The sequence below is a fragment of the Anneissia japonica genome, unplaced genomic scaffold (assembly GCF_011630105.1).
Source record: "Anneissia japonica isolate Jap-2015-1 unplaced genomic scaffold, ASM1163010v1 scaffold287709_len1912824_cov184, whole genome shotgun sequence".
In the NCBI taxonomy this organism is placed as follows: Eukaryota; Metazoa; Echinodermata; class Crinoidea; order Comatulida; family Comatulidae; genus Anneissia; species Anneissia japonica.
This window is the reverse complement of record NW_022751466.1, coordinates 379,504-400,380: the sequence shown is the minus strand read 5'-3', so window position 1 is coordinate 400,380 and position 20,877 is coordinate 379,504. Positions and strand designations below refer to the sequence as shown.

Here is a 20,877-nt window from a genome sequence, read left to right as displayed (position 1 = left end):
AAAGGGGATTTGGGGGGGGGGGGGGCAGGCTGGCCCCCCCCCCTTTGGAAAGTGAAAAAAAAAAAGAAAATGCAAAAAAAAAACAAAGAAATGCAGTACTGTTCACAGCTCAGTGTTGTTTTGATCGGCCCAACTTTCGGCTCCCTGATTTATTATTCATTATTTGATTTGATTGTTATTGCCTATTAGTACTGATGATTGTTAGTTGCCCGGATTTCCTTGCTTACATTTCTACGTTTTCTGGCGCATTGAAATGATGAATGTATTCTGTACCTTTACATTGATCAATATAATTACTCTATTTTAATTCTGGATTGTAATATTCAATACTTTTTTACATGAATATTTACAAGGATATCTAACATTAACAATTTTAAAAGCTGAGAAAGTTAATGATTTTTAGAAATTTTTTAGTATGAAATTTAAATTTTTATCATTAAAAATTGTTTATTGTAGGTTATTATTGTGAGGTTGGAGGTAGGACTAATGTTACAGGAGAGTGTGACCAGGGCTTCTACTGTGTCAAAGGATCTAACAGCAGTGCACCAACAGATGGGGTCACAGGTCAGTGGAAATTTCCAACATAAACAGTCATAAAAGCTCTGCTGCATTATTCATCTCTTTCTTCATTTTCTCTACCTATTCCTGTGTGTTTTAAAGTTGGTTTCTTTAGCCTTTTTATCTTACAATAGTTTCAAGATACAAGAAATCTTTACTGCCTGTATTGTAGAGTTGTGTTTTAAAGTTGCTCCATTTAGTCTTTTTATTCTACAATTGTATCAAGATACAATAAATCTTTACTGCCTTTTCTGTAGATGTAGCCATATTAAATTTGCATGTTGACCAAATGAGTGTTTACATCTCTCATGACTACTGATGCTTAGTATTCTTTCTAATTTGTCTTAAATCATTTGCATCTTAAGCCGGGCACTCCATACACCCACTGGTCGTCAGCAGACACGCTTCTACACAGATCACAACTGCCACTTCCAACTGCTACTTGCCAATAATTCACTGGGTCGTTTTAATGACAGTCGATTCAGACTGCACAGACAATCAGCACACAGTGTTATATGGTTCAGCACATACACACAGCGAAGTCAAGGTTGTACGACCATTGTGAAATGCAGCAAGTGCCCAAATTTATTGTTCATAAAGAATGCTCAATACATATTTATTTTCATTCTGTTTAAATTTACTTATAAGGTGATATTTGTTGGGCCGGTCATTACTGTGTAGAAGGATCTAGCGTCCCAATTGCTTGTCCCAACGGTACATTTATGAATCATACCGGAGCCTCAGAGTGTGACATCTGTCCTGAAGGTAGATATTGTATCCATGGCGATAAAGCGTTGCCATGTCCACAGGGCTACTATTGTCCAGAAGGAACTGGTTATGACTATCAGATGTGTCCGTCTGGAATGTTTGGCTCTAGGACTGGTTTAGTTGCTGAAGGAGATTGCACTCAGTGTACAGGTGAGTCATTTATCCTTTTTGTTCCTTATTTATTTTTTTATTTTTTATCAGTTATTTGTGAAAATGTTAGGGATGACTTTAGGACCAAGAAATATCAATTAATTAACAAATATGAAGTCTATTTTGTGAATACATGACTGAATATAAACTAATAAATATTAGTTTTACTTGTGGTACTTGCACTTTGGACATAAAAATGGAGTTGACCATTTCTCTTGCTTGTAAACCAGGTGTTTTTAGTTTTTTTTCAGCTGATTGGGGAAGAACATTTCAATGACAGGAATAAAAACATTAAAAGCATTGAAAATACTGCAAATACACACTAGATCCTGAGTCATATAACCGAACTATTATAATATTGGTAATGTAGAATCATGAGGCATAGCTAATGTACGTTTTTCTCTTTGTGTATGCCTAATAAAAACACTAATTCCTTGCTATGTTACGACTGTATACTATGTAATTATGCTTGTAATCATATTTCTCTCTGCAGGTGGTCATTATTGTGAAACACCTGGTTCACCTGAGCCAGATGGAAACTGTACAGCTGGTCACTACTGCACATCTGGTGTAGACAGAGCAACGCCAACAGCTGGTGATGGTCATAAGGGTACTGGAGGTCTATGTCCAGTGGGCAGCTTTTGTCCAAAGGGAACTGCTGTTCCATTGGATTGTCCAGCAGGAACATACACAGGCAGTGAAGGTAACCTTGTCATTTGCTGGTAAATAAAGTTATAAGAATCTACTATGGAAACCCCTATTGGTGTAATGGAATATTCTGGTATAGTGCAAAAATGTTAAATATTTCACTTCTTATGAGAAATGAATTTGTCAACTTCAAAACAAATATTTTTGTACTTTCAGGTTTAAGCTCCTGTCCATCATGCGTAGCAGGATATTATTGTCCATCCAACACCAGTGATCCTCTGGTCTACCCATGTCCAGTTGGTCATTATTGTCCTACTGGTACAACATATCCATATGAACATGCATGTCCGGAGGGTTCCTATAATGGGCTAGAAGCTCAGCAGAATATTTCTTCATGTGATCTCTGTCCTCCTGGGATGTACTGCCAAGGTGAGGGGCTTGAGGAACCAACTGGTAACTGTAGTGCAGGCTGGTTTTGCACAGGAGGAGCTTGGGACTCTATGCCGTTGCCTCCTGGTAAGTTAAAATAACGTTTTGATTTCTTGTACATTAAGTGTTTGCGTGCATGTTTATTTCGGTTTTGAGTTTATTTTGCAATGAGGGGTAAATTCTTACTTTAAAATATTGAATGTTAAGCGCATGAAAGCTCCAGCATTTTGTGCTACATAAGATTGACATTGTTATTATTATTATTCAATTTGTGTTTATGTTTCAGTAGAATGTATACTTTAAAGGCTGATGGAGCATTTTAATTCAATTCATACCACTTTTACTCTGCACATGCTCAGTTTTACAATTAATTAATCTGTGTTGATAGTCTTAGGCAATTTTATCTGAAGAGTGTTGTGCCATATGTATGTGTAGCACAAAACTAAATAGTAATAAAAATTCTAATCAAACATACTGTTGAATCTCTTATCTTTATTTTAATTCGCTCTGGTTTGATTACCATTGAGCACTCTACTGATTATATTTGCAACTCGTTCAACCGTTTTACATCTGTATGAATGTATGTATGTTATTAATTGTGGAAGTTGTGTACTCATTGTGACCTCTATAATTTAGTTCATCATTATTTAATACAAAAAAAAGTGGTTTTTTTTCTTTTTTTTTTTATTTAGGAAATTCTACTGTTATTGCTGACTGTACTTGCCCTGCTGTTAACTACACTGGCAACAAATGTCCACCAGGAACATACTGTCCAGAAGGTTCTTCTGCTCCAGTTGACTGCGACTATGGCAAATATTGCGCTGATTACGAACTACCTGCCCCAACGGAGGACTGCACAGCTGGCTTCTACTGTCCCAGAGGACAAGAACGTCCAGATCCACCAGCTTTTACTTGCCCAGTGGGCTACTATTGTGTACAGGGTGCTGGATGGCCTACAGCATGTCCCAATGGAACCTTTAGTAACACAACTCAGAACACAGAGCTATTGAATTGTGAAACTTGCTTACCAGGTGAGCAAGTTTTGTTTTGGGTTTTGTTGGTGTAATTATAAAAATAATTATATATGCTTCAATTATAATACAATAATTAATAAATTTATTTCAACCACAATTTACTATTTTTAATAGGCAAATATTGTTCTGGTGAGCACCTTTACAAACCTTCAGGTGACTGTATGGAAGGCTATTATTGCCCTGGAGGTCAGAGTGAGAGGGCACCATCTAACTACATCTGTCCACAAGGTTTTGCTTGTCCTGAAGGAAGCTCGATTCCACAGATGTGTTCGAGAGGTAATATAAAATATTATATATTTTATAATGAAAGAGACAAATCTTGAAGAGAAAGAAAAATACAATAAGAGGTAGAAGCACTTATTAAATTCACATTGTAATTTACTTGTGTTATATTTTTAATTAAGGAACATATCAGCCAGAAGTAGAGCAGGCAGAGTGTGATGCTTGCCCAGCAGGAACTTACTGTGATCCTTATGAACTTGAGAATGTGACAGGAATCATTGTGCCAATGGACTGTATTCCTGGACATTTCTGTCCCAATGGAACTCAATATGCCCAACAGAACAAGTGTCCTGTTGGAACGTACTCAAATAAATCCAATCTAGCAAATGCTGGTAAGTAAACATTTGAATTTATTTTGTGGTAACAAGTTCTCATTAATGAATGATATTACAGTTATATCAAAATCAGATCTTCAATAAAGTAATTGCATAATTGTAATAGGTCGGTTTTTATCATGTAGTTGAAAAAACTAATGATAATTATTTTTCTATAAATTTTGATGCTTTTTTAAAAAATAAATTAGGTCATTACATTTGTTTTATAAGTTTATGAATCTTAAAAATATAATTCTAGTTCTTACTTGTTAATCAGTTATTTTAATCGTTTGATTTTTGTTCAAATTTTTGAATCAAATATGTATAATAAATCAACTCTTATATTTTCATAGGAGAGTGCACACCATGTGACGCAGGCTGGTATTGTGACGAGCAAGGTATGACTGCACCCAAGGCAAAGTGTCAGTCAGGCTACTACTGCACACTAAGAGCTGAAGAACCTGCACCAACCGATGGGCTTACAGGCGATATTTGCCTACAAGGAAAATACTGTGTAGAAGGATCAGTCACAGGTAAACACTAATTGGTTTTCATTTACTTGATCCAATCACATTATAAAGTGAACTCATTAAACAACAGTACTCAGAAATGTATTATGGTATTTTTTTACAATTGTGTAGGTGAAGATTGTCCAGTTGGTCGCTATGGTAATCAAACCGGTCTACGTGCATCCACTGATTGTCCATTGTGTGACCCTGGTTGGTACTGTAATTCACCTGGTCTGGTTGAACCATATGCCATGTGCTCAGCTGGACATTACTGTGAACTTGGTTCAACATCACCAAATCCAACTAATGAGACCTTTGGGTACTCATGTCCAGTTGGTCACTACTGTCCACAGGGTACTCCAGTGCCAGTAACTTGCAATGCAGGAACTTACAATCCATTCAAAGGTATGTTAAAATTTGATAGAGGAATCTATTTATTGAATGTAACCTAACCATACCATAATTAAAATGTTTTATTAATCATTAATATTACTTCTCTAGGTCTCTCTAAGGAGATTCTGAATAGGACTTCTCTTGAAGATGTACTTGCATATAAAAATTGCTTATATACTGACTTTTGTTTCCACAATGGCAGTAAGATCAAGGACATAATGATGTCACAATGTGACATTGTCATCTTTGTTGCCTTAATTCTAGGACACAGTTTGGCACAAATCTATGTTATGCACAGAATGCAGGACGATCACAGATGAGTAAATCTGAGGTCAAATGTCATGCAAATCCAATATGCCCTAATATTATTATTGGAATTGATAAACATGTTTATAATTAAGAACAATATACATTTGCAGGTCAAGATGAAGCTGATGATTGCACTGGTTGTGATGGTGGGTTCTACTGCATGTCTGAAGGTCAAGCCAATGTCACAGCTGAATGTTACAGTGGATACTACTGCAGTTCTGGAGCCTCTTCACCAAATCCAGAGGGTAAGACAATGTTGGATTGTTAATTTTTTTTTTAAAAAGCATTTTAGGGTTTATTTCATGAATACTTAAAAAGATGAACGATCAATAATTACCAGCTTTACATTTGTCTATGTAGAATCATTTGCATTAGTGCATTATCTAGAATATACAAAACCAAGTAATTCGTCTTCCTTTCTTCATCCATATGATATCATATATTTATTTAGATAGAGCTTGGTTGTAGTGAGCCAGGTTGAAACTTGTCCATATCATGTTTAAAACACTGCATATCCCAGCATAACTAGTCACTGTTGGGGAACTGAGGACTAATGCAAGTTCCCTAGGTAAAAGAATAATTTTATTTACACGTTAAAACCTCATTATTGATTCTGGACAACAAAGTTATAAACAGTTGAAATATGCTGCTGTATAAATCTTTTGTTGCAATGGAACTTTTTAGACCAATTTCAAGACAGGCTTTCATACACACAGTGTATTTAATAAATATATTAATCATTTCTGTTTACTGTGATGTAATTTCAGATGGTGTGACAGGAAATATTTGTCCTATTGGTCACTACTGTCCAACCGGAAGTGACAGGCCGTTACCATGTAATAATGCTACATACATGAATGAAACTGGTGCAGCAGAATGTCTGGTTTGTCCTGAAGGATACAAGTGTATCCATGGTGATGAACCTGACCCATGTCCAGCTGGCTTCTTCTGTCCAATGGGAACAGGATATGACATTCAGCTATGTCCTGAAGGTATGCTATAATCTTATCTGTATGTCTACCAACTGCTGATTTGGGTAATTTGATTTCTCCTGAAATATATGAAGGTGGAAAGGTTATATGTAATGATTAGAAAACTTGGCAATTTGAGTGTTAACTGAAGATATTATAGTAAAGGTTTAAATAATCTAAGCTATTCTATTACTTATTTTTACTGTGTTTTACTTTACTAGGCACATTTGGAGCATCAGAACTGTTGTCTGAATCTGGTGATTGTACTCGGTGTACAGGTGGAAAATATTGCCAATCGCCTGGAATGGATAGTGTTAGTGGTCCGTGTGATCCTGGACATTACTGCACAGAAGGCAAGCCATTGTTTTGATCTCTCTAAAATTCAGTCTACAACAAAATTGTGATCTTGTTCAGTTTGTAAATTGAAAAACAAGTATTTTTGAACATGAAGCAACCAAATCTTCATGGCTGCTTCAGTATTACTGCCTTTGTCTCTCACGTTTTCCCTCTGGTTTAATCCATTTTCATTGCATAATAATAATAATAATAATATTTTATTTGAAAAACTATGCCTTTCCATTGGCGGCACACATCACATGTAGCATAATGACAGTGCATTCATAAAAAGAAAATATTTCAAACAAGTAATATAGACATTAACAAGGCAATGTACAAGACAAGATATTGAAAGGATTCTTAAAACTAGATAAATCTTCATGAACATACCATGCCCATTTATAATTCAGCACAATGACATACAAGTTGTGGGTTACTTTCCTAACTTTGTACCTTTAACTTGTGTATTCTATGTATGTCAGTACATTTTTTTTAAAATTTGTAATAGGTGTGAACATCAAGGCACCAAATGGTGTAAACAACACAGGTACTGGTGGTATATGTGCACCTGGGCATGAATGTCCTGAGGGTACAGCTGTGCAAATCCCATGTACACCTGGTAGCTATGCACCTGTGGCACAGATGTCTGCTTGTCTACCATGCCCTGCAGGTGAGACTTGCATTATTATTGTTTGCATATGGATGACGCTATAACCTACCTTGAAGTGTATAATATATATTGTATATAGCAATTCTTTGTATATTGTATTTAATGTGTTGGAACTTGTTAAATAGGCAAAAAATGATGAAATTACAGGTGATTTTGTTGATTCCTTTGGAATTACTTGATTCCTTTGGAATGGCTGACAAATAAATTGGTCTTAAGGATTCACTGAAACATTTCTATTCTTTGTTATTTTACTGATAAATTTAATCAATAATTTTGAAGATTAGATTCAATAAGAAGCTATGTTGATTATTATAATGGTTAACATTAATAGTCATTAATGTAAGGTGTTTATTGTTTATTAATGATATATGTTTAGTATCTTTTACTTATTATTTTCATACATTTATAGGAAAATATTGTGAGAATGCAACAGTAACACCTCAAGATTGCTTAGTTGGTCATTACTGTCCAGAAAGCACAGAGTTTGCGGAGCAATACCCTTGCCAAGCAGGAACATATAACAATCTCACAGGTTTGTTGAACACTTTGCATATCTTTCTCTCAACTTTGTGAAGTTAATCAAGCTTCATTTAATTTCCTATTACTGTACATAGTATCATTTACATTTATTTTTTAATGTTATTCTTTTAAAACATATTAAAATACATCAAAAATAACAATACAAAATAAATATTAAATATATAGCGCATTTCATTTTAACTTATTATTTGTCGTTAATGGACATCTTGCTTAATTGACTCCTTTCTTTTAGTTGACAAAAAACACTGCTTGTTACTTTTTTTAGACAAGTTAAAATCTACTAAGGGTTTTACAGCTTGTGATTTGATGTACCATTGACTTAATTTAAAAAGGAGTAGCCAAACCCAGTCACTGTTAGTGTTCATTTACAACATTATCATACAGTATGTTTGTTCTTGTGGACATGTGCAAACCCATGAACATGTGGTGAACGTGTATACTGTGACAGGAACCCCCTTTCCACTATATGGACTTGATAACCGTGAGTTGGTGGTATACCTTACCAACTCACAAATTTAAAACGATAGGCCTATATTTAAACATACAAGGTGATAATAATTTATTATGTATTGGGTAATATAGTATGATGTATTATTATTGTTATTATTTATTTCTTAGGTCAACCAAACTCAACTAACTGTGTACACTGCCCTCCTGGTATGTACTGTGAAGGTTCCGGCTTGAGTTTGCCCTCTGGATGGTGTGATGAAGGATTCTATTGTAGTGGAGGTTCAAATGCCAAAAGACCATTTGACGTTGGAATGACAGTTGCGCTTCCAACTCCAGGGTAAGATGAAGGATTTTTATATCAACGCAAGTTATTTTTTCATGATAAAATATGAGTTTTCTCTTTATTTTATAGAACATTTATTTCTTTAATATACTGTACATGAATTGCTTACTCATTCCATTTCTGGTGTTCAGCACTTAGAAGCATCGTCTTGTATGACGCTCTCTATGAGATTAACATTATTATTTTTAGTATTTGTCTGTTTGCCATACATCTGACCGGTATTATATAAACCTGTAGTAGTGTAAGCAACAATGCCTGATGATGTGACACGTCATCTTTTATTGTCATTAAATATTTATTTCATTTTCATTTTGTTATAGGTATGCATATGATAATGATACCTGTCACCCACTTTATGACTGCGTTTGTCCAGATTTCGGTATGAGTACAGGTGGATTATGTGGTCCAGGATTCTACTGCCCATACGGCTCATCTAAACCATTGAATTGCGCAGGTGGAAGGTACTGTGAGACACCCGGCCTAGCGGCTCCTACAGGCAACTGCAGTGCTGGCTGGTATTGTAACCATACCAGCTCAGAGCCTGATCAGTATATCTGTCCAGCCGGGTATTACTGCCCAGTAGGCACTGCTGTACCCATCGGTTGTCCATCAGGCTCTTACAGTGGAACAGAGGGCAATAATGAGTTATCAGACTGTTTGAACTGCACAGCTGGACAATATTGTGAAGGTTTGTGATGTCATTGGTTTCAAAGTTCTTTTATTAAACAATTAAAAAGTAATTAAACAATTAATGATAAACTATTGTAAAAAAAAGTACATAGGATAAGGGATAAATATGTCAATAGTAACAAAACAATATTTATATTGGTTAGATAAGCTTATTGATGAGAAATTTGAATTGTTGTTTGCAAAGGAAATGAAGGAACAGATCAAAGTGGGACAACCCCACAAAAGAGAAAATAATAAATGATTAATTATTGAAAGATGTCATGGTATCCTGTTATAACTGTGACAATAAATCTATTGTTTGAAGGTGATGGAAATGATGCCCCTGATGATGACTGCACCCCAGGATATTATTGCCCAGGTGGTCAAGACACTGGCACACCAACTGACTTACAGTGTCCAGTTGGTCATTATTGTCCAGGAGGCTCTCACCAGCCACTGGTGTGTACCAATGGAACCTACCAACCTGATCCACGGATGAGTGATTGTGAAATTTGCCCTCCAGGCTACTACTGTGATTCAAATGAAAGTAAGTTTACCAAATAAATTCTTGACATACAAATAGATCAAAAAAGGTAATTTACATCATTCTCCCGCTAAATACTGTTAAACCTGAATAGAATATAGATACAATGAATGCATACATTCATGTACAACCCGTTTCTTCTCTATTAACTTCAGTGGGACCTGTGGCCAACCCAAGTCCATGCCCAGCTGGCTATTACTGTCCAGAAGGTACAGAGCTGGCAGAATCCAACCCTTGTCCTGTAGGAAGCTTTGGCGATGACACCCTGTATACAGAAGTCGATGACTGTAGATCTTGTACACCAGGCCACTACTGCGGGGACGATGCATTAACAGCGCCCTCTGGTGAATGCTACGCTGGTTACTATTGTACAGGAGATGCTTCATCAGCGACTCCTTATAATGACATGGTGAGAATTCGTTGCTGTAGTATATTACACTACTTACTAAAATTTAAAGTTATTAGATTTTTTCAAATGTGTGGTTTCATGACAGCCAGTGATCTCTATTTACTACACTGATATTTTTCAGCTAGAGTGGAAACAGTACTATCTTTTTTTTCCCAGGTTGATGATTCCAACAATGCAAGTTTCACTGGAAATGATGTATGTCCCATAGGCTTCTTTTGCCCCAATGGCACTTCATACCCTGAACCATGCCCTGCTGGTACATTTTCTCAGAATACACGCGTAACTCGTGTGGAAGACTGTGAAGAGTGTCCCCCTGGACGTTACTGCAACATGGTAGGCTTTGTGAAAGTTAGCGAAGCCCCTACATGTGATCCAGGGTAAGGTCATTACTTATTATCAGAATGAGGAGAGCTGTAGGCTTATGATTATGCATGCATAGTGCATGTCATCAGAGTAAGGCCATTACTTGTAGTCAGAATAAGTTTTTGATAAAACAGTACACTTAACTGGGCATTATAGAATGGTGGTAGATGTTTAATATGAATTTTATTTTTATTGGTTATATTTATATTCGCTGTAGATATGTTTGCACCGGTGGTAGCACAACACCAACCCCTCATTCATCATCAGGTATGGGTTACCAATGTCCAGTTGGTCACTATTGTCCAGCAGGAACAATTACCGAGCTAGGCTGTTCTATTGGAACATACCAGCCAAACATGGGTCAAGATAACTGTACTGAGTGCCCTGCTGGATTTATGTGTCCTTACACCAACATGTCTGAACCTTTGCCATGTAAATCAGGTAAGTCAAGCAGCTGGTACTATAATAAAGCCCTGTCCAGACTATCAAATTTTATTTTACTAAAACATGTGACATGCCTAAATATGGTAATAATGACCATATATGTATGACTATAAATGGGCATACAGCAGTCTATTTTGTGAATGCTTACCTGGATAAGCCGACTAATTGCCGTTGTTCTCAAAACGGAACGCCCCTTTAAAAAAATAGAACAGTCCATTCCAGGGTGCCATGTATGAACTCGTCTCCATAACAATATTCCCTATTCGGTGGTTATCGCATAAGGAGCTCCCCTTTTTGATAAAGGATTACCTACGGTTAGCCAATCTAGAGATTGCATTTGATTTCTTGGATATATATTTTATTCCTTGGATTTTATTTTCAAGAAGAAGTTTTACGACTTATCCTTTGTTTAGCTGTTTATTGTCAAAGAAATTATGATAATCTGGACAGAGTTTTAGAATGTTTAGAAAAGTTATACAAATAGATTCCTATTATATATAATTTTTTTTATAACTTTCTACTATGTAAAATATATCAAGAAACCATACTTAATAATACTCTGTCTTTCATAATTACCTGATTTTAAGATGACCTTTAATAAACAATCAAAACTAAATGACAACACTGGCATGTCTGTCTATTATTGTATACAGCTATTACAATATGGTTTTTCCTGTGTTTTAATATTATGTTGTTTTGCTTCATTGAATTAGTGTGGTTGATATTTGTAATTTTACTTTATGATTAATGTGTCTGTTTCTGTGTAGGACATTACTGTCCAGCAGCTGAACCAAGCCCTGTAGCATGTCCTGAAGGAACATTCAACAACGTGACTGGGGCTAGCATTGTAGATGAATGCATTGACTGTACCTCAGGAATGTACTGTGAAGGAGTTGGCAACAGCTACCCATCAGGTGAGAGGATTTGCAAAGTGTTTTATTTATGAAAAAATATGTTGTAGTTTATTTCTAAATACATGAATAAGCCAACTATGATTTTCATTGTTGCTTTAAATAGAACACCCTTTAAAAAAAATTGAATTGCCCATCCCAGGGCATTGCATGTCCATGCCAAGACTGTGAGGATACACATGTGGATGTAGGGTGCTGTGCCTTGGAATAGATGGTTCTAATCTTTTGTGGGGATTAGATGTTCTATTTAAATGAACAAGTCAGTTTATCCATGTTAGTATTTCACTCATAGACTACCACTAAATAGCAACATTCTGTATGTTGTTGGGTGTACAGTATATATTCAGTGCAGTATGTTTTCTTTAATTCTTTATTTGTGCTATTAGGTCCTTGTATTGCTGGGTATTATTGCTACAGAGGAGCATCAAACAGAGTGCCAGCAGAGAACATCGAATACCCTGACAATGGCTTCTGCCCTGCTGGATACTATTGTGTTGAAGGCACACCCACTCCTGAGCCATGTCCAATAGGAACCCTGCGAAGTGTACCACGTGAGTTAACTTGCAATAAGCCAATTCATAGTTTGAACTGCACAACCCCATATCAAGGTCAATTAGCATAAACAAAAATACACACAACATAAGTTTATGTTGATTGATCTTGTATACAGGCAAGTGCAGTTGAAACTACGAATTCACTTATTGGATTCATATCATCATGATTCCTTATGGAATTATAATGAATTTTTATTTAAGTGGAAGTTTGTCCTATATACTGTATATAGTTTCTCGATCTCTGCTGTTGAAGAATTTTCAAAAGATCATTGCTAACAATACTAATTACATTATGTAGTTCTGTCTTAAAATTTTATTGTGTTACAATCTAGCTGTAGCTATTTTATATTTATTGTGTTACAATCCAGCTAAAGCTATTTTATAAGTACTTGTGTATAATCCATACAGAGGCTGAATCAGAAAATGATTGTGCTCCCTGTACCGGAGGCTATTACTGCGACACACCTGGCCAGCTGAATGCTACAGACATCTGTTCAGCAGGTTTCTACTGTCCAGCCAATGAAACCATTGACAATCCCACTCCACCAGAATTCAAATGCTGGATTGGTCACTACTGCCCAGAAGGGTCATCAGTACCACTACCTTGTCCAGTGGGCAAGTACCAGCCCAATGAGGGGACAGACGAGTGTATATCTTGCCAGGCAGGCTACTACTGTCAGAGTGCATTGGTACCTGACCCACAGCCTTGTCCACCATACCACTACTGTCCAGAAGGTAATTAATTTTACAAACATTTGACCATTATTTTTTGAATATTCACCTTGATGATATATTGCAAGTTACCTTTCCAAGAACTTTACCTAAAAAATAATGGAATGGTTCATTCCAGTGCTCTGTGTATCACATAGACATCTTCATTTTCTTAGAATTGTAAAATAAAAGCCATAGACCTTAATAGAGCTGTAGATGTCTGACTTTCTGTCTTACTATTTCCATTGTTTCTTACCATTATTCTTATTTTGTCCATTCATTAACCTCCGCTTAATGCAAACTTGGCCTACATTGAATTAAGTACCTCACACATATACTGCCAACACCATCTTACTTTTGCATATGTTACATCTAAGCTTTGTATTCAAAATGATTGATGACTTGATTGGCATTCACAGCTACTATGTTCCCAATATCTTGTCCTAATGGCACCTACACCTATGACAACACAACGACTTTGAAAGAAGCTTCCGAATGCTTGCCATGTGCTGCGGGCAAATTCTGCAGGTGGGTTATTACTCAATTCAATCACATTACATATACAGATCTAAAAGGATAACAATATTTACTAAAATATTTTTTATAATATTATATACAAACTGGTATTATTTTTTGAAATCATAGTTTGAATTATTAATATTGTTATCATTTTATTATTACACTTATTATTTTTATTGTTATTTTTGTTGTGGTTGCCAATGCTGCCACCACTGTTGTTATCGTACTTTTTATCACTTCTTTATTAATATTATGTTTGTTTTATTATAATTTATATTATTAATATTATAATAATTATGTATGTGATATATTTGTTTTTAATTTTAATATAAATATTGATAATAGGTAAATTTTAATTTATAATAATTTTCACAGGGGAGGAAAAATCAGTGATAGTTGTTCTGCTGGCTACTTCTGTTTGAGTGGTAGTTACGAATTCACCCCCGATAATGCCCCACCGAATCCAGACCAGGACCAATGTCCAGTTAACACCATGTGTGCCGGTCAGTGCCCAGCTGGTTACTACTGTCCCGAAGGAATTGAAGATCCAATTCCATGTCCTAATGTGACGTTGAGAGACACGGCGGGTGCCAGCCAAATGTCAGAGTGTGTGGATTGCCCGGCAGGTTCAATGTGTCTGGAAGGTTAGTATCAAACAAAGCTATTTACAGTTTACCAGAACCTAGTAGCATTCACCATAACAAAATTTTTATTATTTATGATAATAATTATTATTATGAAAAGACCTGTGTGCTTTCATTTATCATTACCCTGGTCTTTGGATTGAACACAAAACTCAGAACACGAACTCATGGAACACAAACTCAGCTCCCCAGAGGAATATCCGATAACTTCACAGTATCAGCACATTTGGCATTTTAACTTACCACTACTCCTGGGTGGAGGCAAGCAATGCAGATAAAGTGCCTTGCTCAAGGACACAAGCAAAATGCACAGCAAGGAATTGAAACGCCAACCTCAAGGTTGGGAAGACAAACCATTCTCACTGCTTCAAACCACTTCTGATATGTTTTTTAGTTATTTTGTATCTATGATTATTTAACCTATAGGTGATCCTGTTGAATATGGTTGCCCATTGGGGCATTATTGCGAGCTTGGAGTTGCCCCACAGGAGTGTCCGTTGTACCACTATAGGAATGAATTTGGTGCAGCTAGTGAGGGTGATTGTTTTAACTGTGTGGCGGGTTACTTCTGCAATCAAACAGGTAAGAATCTAATCCTAGGGTCATTAGGTTGATTATGATTATGAATATTAAGTAATTAATTATTTACTTAAATTTAGTATTTATTTGATTTGAATTTATTTATTTCTAATATACGTAAAATACAATCATAAAAGATACAAGAATAGGAAAATATCAACAGAGATTAAAAAGCCTATTAAAATATTAAATTCAATTACATTACAAGGTATGACTACCAGCAACTTCACACCCTGCCCTGTGGGTCACTATTGCGTGGAAGCCACAGAGGAACCAGAGCCATGCACAGGAGGTCGCATGAGTACTACTGAAGGTCGTACTAGTAATGAAGACTGCCCTCTATGTACACCTGGATACTACTGTCCTAATGATACTATCAATGTACATGGAATTCCTTGCAGGCCAACTTATGAATGCCCAGAAGGTGAGCTATTTTTTCAAATCATTGAGCAGTGTGTTTTCCATTGAACTGCATACAAATTGCTCCCAGTCATTGAAGCTACTTAAAACTGGTTAAACATATGATTTTGCCTTTCTCAATCATTGTATCTTCTCTTTTTTATCTCTGATGAGGAGAAACATTTCGGCTGATTGATTAATAAATCTTTTTTAGCTCTACTGCCTCTATTATACTGCCCTCATGAGGCTGATTGATTAATAGTATTGATTAATAGATCTTTTTTTAGCTCTACTGCCTCTATTACACTGCCCTCATGAGGAGCTCCAGAAACACTCGGCTGATTGATTGATTGATTCATAGATGTATTTTAGATCTACTGCCTCTATTATATTGCACTCATCGGAGCTTTCGTAATTACGAGAACTTTTTATCTTAAGTACCAATCTGATATTTTTTTTTAACAGGGTCTTCCATTGAAGTAGTGTGTCGTGCTGGTCATTATTGTGAAGGGGTAACTGGCGAACCACCGATATGCCCTGGAGGCTACTATTGTCCACTTGGGTCCAGTGCTCCAATCAGGTAAAGATTCCATTGTATTAATAAATAGCTTTTGTTCATAACCACCTATTTTGTGAATACTTACTGGATAAACTGATAAAAAAATCAGGCAGGTTGGTCTGCAGAACCCTATACAATTCAATAGGCTGCAATCTAGTTATAAATTGCATAGCTAAGTTTTTAGTCTATCTGTCTACATCTACACAACAGAGAAACAAGGATGTTGTTAATACATGCTAGGCCTTTATGAGCATATAAGGCGATTCCATTATTTAATTTTATACTTGAAATCTTTGGCAATTTATCAGTTTATCCCTGTTTGTTTCTCACTCTACTACCAACATCACTGCTGATTTATTTAATATTGACTCTATATTCACAATTAACATATTATGATTTGATTTTCTTAGATGCGAATATCCTGAATATTGTCCCGAGGGTAGTGAGATACCATTAACTTGTCCTCTTGGTTACAAAGCAGTTGACCATTCTGGCCTACGCTATGTGAATACGCAATCATGTAACATTTGTCCAGATGGCTTCTATGGAAACCACACAGAGAGACTCACATGTGAAATTTGTCCTCAAGGATATTATTGTCCAGCAGGTAAATGTAGTTTCATGTATATCATTTCTTACATGTCTTCCTATATTTGTGATGACATGTGCGTAGGCCTAGATGATAAATTTGTAATAAAATAGAACTGACATGAAATTAATTATATTATTATTTATTTCCTTTTAATTTAAAATTTAAAGAATTTATATTGACATTGTGTTTTCCAGCCATCTGTTCACATTTTGCATTTCCTCAAATGATTGTTTACAGAGTGTATCACCTCAGTTTTCTTTGACATTTCTGTATCATTTTCTGCAGGAACTGGTGATCCAACTAACAACCCCTGCCCCATTGGTTACTATTGTCCAGAGGGGGCCGGAGCCCCTACTGCTTGCCCGACTGGCAAGTATGGTAATATTGTGAAAGCATACAGGTCGGACCAATGTGTGGACTGCCCAGAGAATACATTCAACAACATGGTGGGACAGAAGGCCTGTAGGCCATGTGGTAGTTCAGCAACAGCAGTAATAGGTAAGGTAGATGACTGAGGATAACACAGAGCTTTCAATCCAACTCAAGTAGGAGCATGTGCTGCAGCGTGTAAGGTCGTGAGACCGAGAGTTTGAGACCAACACTCGTCGTATTGCCTGTGTCCTTGGGCCAGGCACTTTACTTATGTTTACCTCTCTCCACCCAGTAGTATAAATGAATACCTGGTTGGTTCAAACACAAAAATGCTCTGATTACAGCTGCAACATTATGGAATTCTCCCCAGGGACCTGAGTATGTGTTCCATATGTGCATGATCCAATGACCGTGGTAATAATGCTAAGCACATAGATGTCTTTACAATACGCACTATATGAGTCAACAATTATCATTATATTAAGTAGTGTGGAAACAGCTATCCAGTTGTACATTTTTTATATACTGAAAAAAATAAAATAAATAAATGTGTAATACAAGAAAAGATGCCTACATTAAGATAGAGCACTCTGTTCCACATACACATTGTCATTCCCTTTTCACTATCAAGTGAATTTTAACATCCCAGCTAACAATGTAATCTAATCTAATTTCACAACTTCAAAATATTTGAGCGTTCCTACAACTTTGTGTGAATGTTATTTTGTGACATACCAAACCACAGCGTTTGTGAATGTTATAAAAAAATATTTTGTGTTTGCTGGAACATTCCTTTTTTCCATAAAATTAGGAGATAAAATATGATTTTTAAGTAAATTTGCCTGAGAATAAAGCATGAACCATAATTTTCTTTTTCTAGCAGTTTGAGGCTACAATATATACAACATATGTATGACTGTAACACTGCATTGTTTTTGGCAATCCGGCTAATCAGCCTTACTTTTTTGTTTTACTGGTGAAATAAATGATATGACTTACCATTATTATCACATTAGAAGTATTAACAAAGTTAGGATTACTTTTCTATTCCTATTTATAGGCAGTCCTGTGTGTGAGTGTACAGGTAAATACCGTTCCTTTCAGACATCGGATGGCTCCTGTATTTGTCAGTCAGGTTACATATTCTATGATGAGGTTGATGCCCCACAGGAAGATGAGAACAGTGATGAAGATTGTCAACCAATTGTTGATGAAAGGTGCGACCTGAACCAAGCTCGTGATTCAAGTTCTCGCAAGTGCGTGGATCCTGAAAAATTTAAATGCACTGAAGCATGTCCAGGATCTAGCGGCACTTTCAATGTTGTCCTCGGAAGGTTAGTTGAATACTTAAGAAACATTCTATTAAAAAAAAAAAATATTGACCGGTGCTCAGGTAGTTAATAAGGTAAATGATTTAAGTAAATTTTCCATAGTTTAGCCGACTTGTAGGTGATTTTTAAAGCCTCTTTATTCTTTCATGTGGTTTAATTCTTAGTAGTGTATTGGGGAGCCGGTGGGGAAACGGAGATGGAGTGGAGAGCTCAGTGATTGAGTGAGGGGGTGCTAGGTCGTAAAATAAGGTGATATGAGGTTATTTTTAACTACTTGAGCATAGTAGTTTGGCTTCGGACATTTTCAATGTCAGAGCCACTGGGGGTGCACGATTTCTTTGTTGGGGCGATGTGCACCTCCCCATGCACCCCCCATGCATCCCCCCATGCACCCCCTAGATGTGCCACTATTAATTCCTCCCACTGTGTGTATCCATCATGTGCTTCCTTTTTGCTAGCTTCTTCATTCACCATGTATGATTACATTTATGTTTCTGTTGCCTTGAAGATGTGACTGTGCAACATACACCGACCCACTGGAGATATGCGACACAGATTGTATGAACACAAAGCCAAGTGTAGCGGGCACGCTCAGTGATAGCGGACAGCTTCTTATCAGCACTGAATCAGATGATGGTTCAACCACATCTGAAGTAAGAAAGTCTCTTGACATAATATTTAAATAATTCATTCGTCTTTGTTATAAAAAAAGAATATCCTGAGCTTTTGATCATATGATTGGCTGTGATGTAGCACAAAGCTTCTATTACATTTTATGTGCAACTGCATTGTGAAAGTGCTATTGTAAATTAGATTAGGGAGTTTTGGATTTGTGTGATGATGTGACACTAGAATGGATCCACTTATGCGTGACTACTACGTTTTCTGCAAAAAGTAGATTTGGTCAAATTTCATCCTAGAATCCATGATATGAAGAGGATGAACGGATGACTTCTTAGTGACGTCATTACGTTCTACGTCTTACCACATTGTGCAATCGAAAGCTCCTTACATATTTCATTGTATATATCGTGTTATAGGTTTACCTAGATCCATTTACCTATAAGCGCATACTTTCTTTTCGCTTAGCCTGTTCCAAATGTGATTGGCCCTAGCGTGCATACATCTGGTACAAAGAATGTTGAATTAGTTTCCTTTGAGCCTACTGGTATTGTCGGCCACATCATCACCGATCCTAGCCAAGTTTCACAAATCCTTCTTGGTAAGTCTTATTCAAAATCTTTTTCAGTATAGTAGTAATGAAAACGTTATTGATAGGCTTAAGCCTTACTTTAATATACACCTAATACTAATGTAAGTAATTAAAATATATTAGCAGGAAACACTTTCTCTCTAATATATTATTAATATTATTCATCAGGTGTTTAACATTTTCTGTATTATTTTTATTTTAATTACAGGAGTATCTGAAACAACTACACTTACATATGATCCAAGGACCTTCTATGCAAACACTACCTCATCATCACGTCGTCGTCTGCTTGCTGTGCAGACCGCCTCTGGTGTTTCAGGAATTGAAAATCCACTTTTCTGTTTGGAGCTTGAGGAGATGCTTATTTTCAAAGTGACCATCGACGAAAATAATCGTTCACTTAGCAACTATCCAGTTTATGTCAAAGACCATCTTTTCAACACCAATCCACTGTTTGATTACAGCGAGTTCCGTGACTTACAATTCTACGTGGAAAGTACAAATGTTACTATAAATGCATTTGCTCATGTGTTTACTGAATCTGGTCAGTACGTGTTTGCTGATGCGCAAGAAAGCCAGCGAGAGGTTATTGTTTCTGTAAAGGAGGAAGGCCAGACGTGTCCTTTAGGACAATCTAAGGTGCTGCCGTCACAGAAGATTTACCTCACAGAGCAGGGAATAGGAAAGAGTGAAGCAGTGAATGAGGAACCAGATTGGGGTCTTATCATTGGTAAGTGCTTTGTATACAAATATTTTAAGGCAATCTTATCTACAAAGTGCTATCTATCAGACAACTAAGACCAAGTCTGAATAAACAATGTGTCTCTGTGAAAGAAAGCTCTTTGTCTAATGAGGGGGTAATACCCCTGCATTGTTATTAGCTTTATGGAGTACAATCTTTACCTTTTAAAGCCTAATTTTTCGATTTTGAAAATGAGCTATAATGAAGTTTCAAAGAAAAGAAATGTTTGAGATGATAAAGGGATATATAAAAGTTTGTATAATGGATTCAGGCAAAAAAAAAATTATGGACAGCTTATGAATGATTTATTCATAATTCAGTACTCAGTAAATTCAGTTGTCAAATAGTTTATTATCTTAAAATGCTTGTATTAAATATTACTAAAGCCAGTAAAGTATTCATAATCACTTGCATTGTTACTAATATTGGTGCATCTTTTCAATTCAGGTATGCTTGCCTTCCTGCTTGCTTGTGTGGTTATGCTTGTTGTAGCTGTTATCGTTTGGCGTCCACAAAATGCAGGAATATATCCAATGAAAGCCTGGAAACCCAAGTACCGTTACTTAGGTGCACCACACCGACTACCAACATACCTGCAGTACCAGGAATATGACAGGT

General features: G+C 36.3%; 1 protein-coding gene across 1 annotated transcript in view; it reads left to right on the top strand.

The window, feature by feature from the left end:
• Window positions 1-460: 460 nt before the first annotated feature.
• Window positions 461-20,877, top strand: part of LOC117121631 — a 31,995-nt gene continuing 11,578 nt past the window's right edge. Inside the window, exons 1-35 of the mRNA XM_033266870.1 lie at window positions 461-564; window positions 1,207-1,476; window positions 1,970-2,179; window positions 2,341-2,640; window positions 3,246-3,584; window positions 3,702-3,863; window positions 3,992-4,201; window positions 4,537-4,716; window positions 4,825-5,097; window positions 5,505-5,639; window positions 6,162-6,386; window positions 6,587-6,718; window positions 7,210-7,371; window positions 7,781-7,903; window positions 8,530-8,698; window positions 9,025-9,392; window positions 9,699-9,920; window positions 10,073-10,326; window positions 10,483-10,703; window positions 10,907-11,130; window positions 11,901-12,047; window positions 12,431-12,595; window positions 13,007-13,333; window positions 13,729-13,837; window positions 14,204-14,472; window positions 14,899-15,054; window positions 15,260-15,475; window positions 15,916-16,030; window positions 16,420-16,616; window positions 16,887-17,099; window positions 18,034-18,307; window positions 18,813-18,957; window positions 19,394-19,526; window positions 19,726-20,247; window positions 20,707-20,875. Coding sequence (XP_033122761.1) covers window positions 1,281-1,476; window positions 1,970-2,179; window positions 2,341-2,640; window positions 3,246-3,584; window positions 3,702-3,863; window positions 3,992-4,201; window positions 4,537-4,716; window positions 4,825-5,097; window positions 5,505-5,639; window positions 6,162-6,386; window positions 6,587-6,718; window positions 7,210-7,371; window positions 7,781-7,903; window positions 8,530-8,698; window positions 9,025-9,392; window positions 9,699-9,920; window positions 10,073-10,326; window positions 10,483-10,703; window positions 10,907-11,130; window positions 11,901-12,047; window positions 12,431-12,595; window positions 13,007-13,333; window positions 13,729-13,837; window positions 14,204-14,472; window positions 14,899-15,054; window positions 15,260-15,475; window positions 15,916-16,030; window positions 16,420-16,616; window positions 16,887-17,099; window positions 18,034-18,307; window positions 18,813-18,957; window positions 19,394-19,526; window positions 19,726-20,247; window positions 20,707-20,875 — 7,262 coding nt within the window. The 5' untranslated portion in view covers window positions 461-564; window positions 1,207-1,280. The remainder of the gene's footprint in view (window positions 565-1,206; window positions 1,477-1,969; window positions 2,180-2,340; window positions 2,641-3,245; window positions 3,585-3,701; window positions 3,864-3,991; window positions 4,202-4,536; window positions 4,717-4,824; window positions 5,098-5,504; window positions 5,640-6,161; window positions 6,387-6,586; window positions 6,719-7,209; window positions 7,372-7,780; window positions 7,904-8,529; window positions 8,699-9,024; window positions 9,393-9,698; window positions 9,921-10,072; window positions 10,327-10,482; window positions 10,704-10,906; window positions 11,131-11,900; window positions 12,048-12,430; window positions 12,596-13,006; window positions 13,334-13,728; window positions 13,838-14,203; window positions 14,473-14,898; window positions 15,055-15,259; window positions 15,476-15,915; window positions 16,031-16,419; window positions 16,617-16,886; window positions 17,100-18,033; window positions 18,308-18,812; window positions 18,958-19,393; window positions 19,527-19,725; window positions 20,248-20,706; window positions 20,876-20,877) is intronic.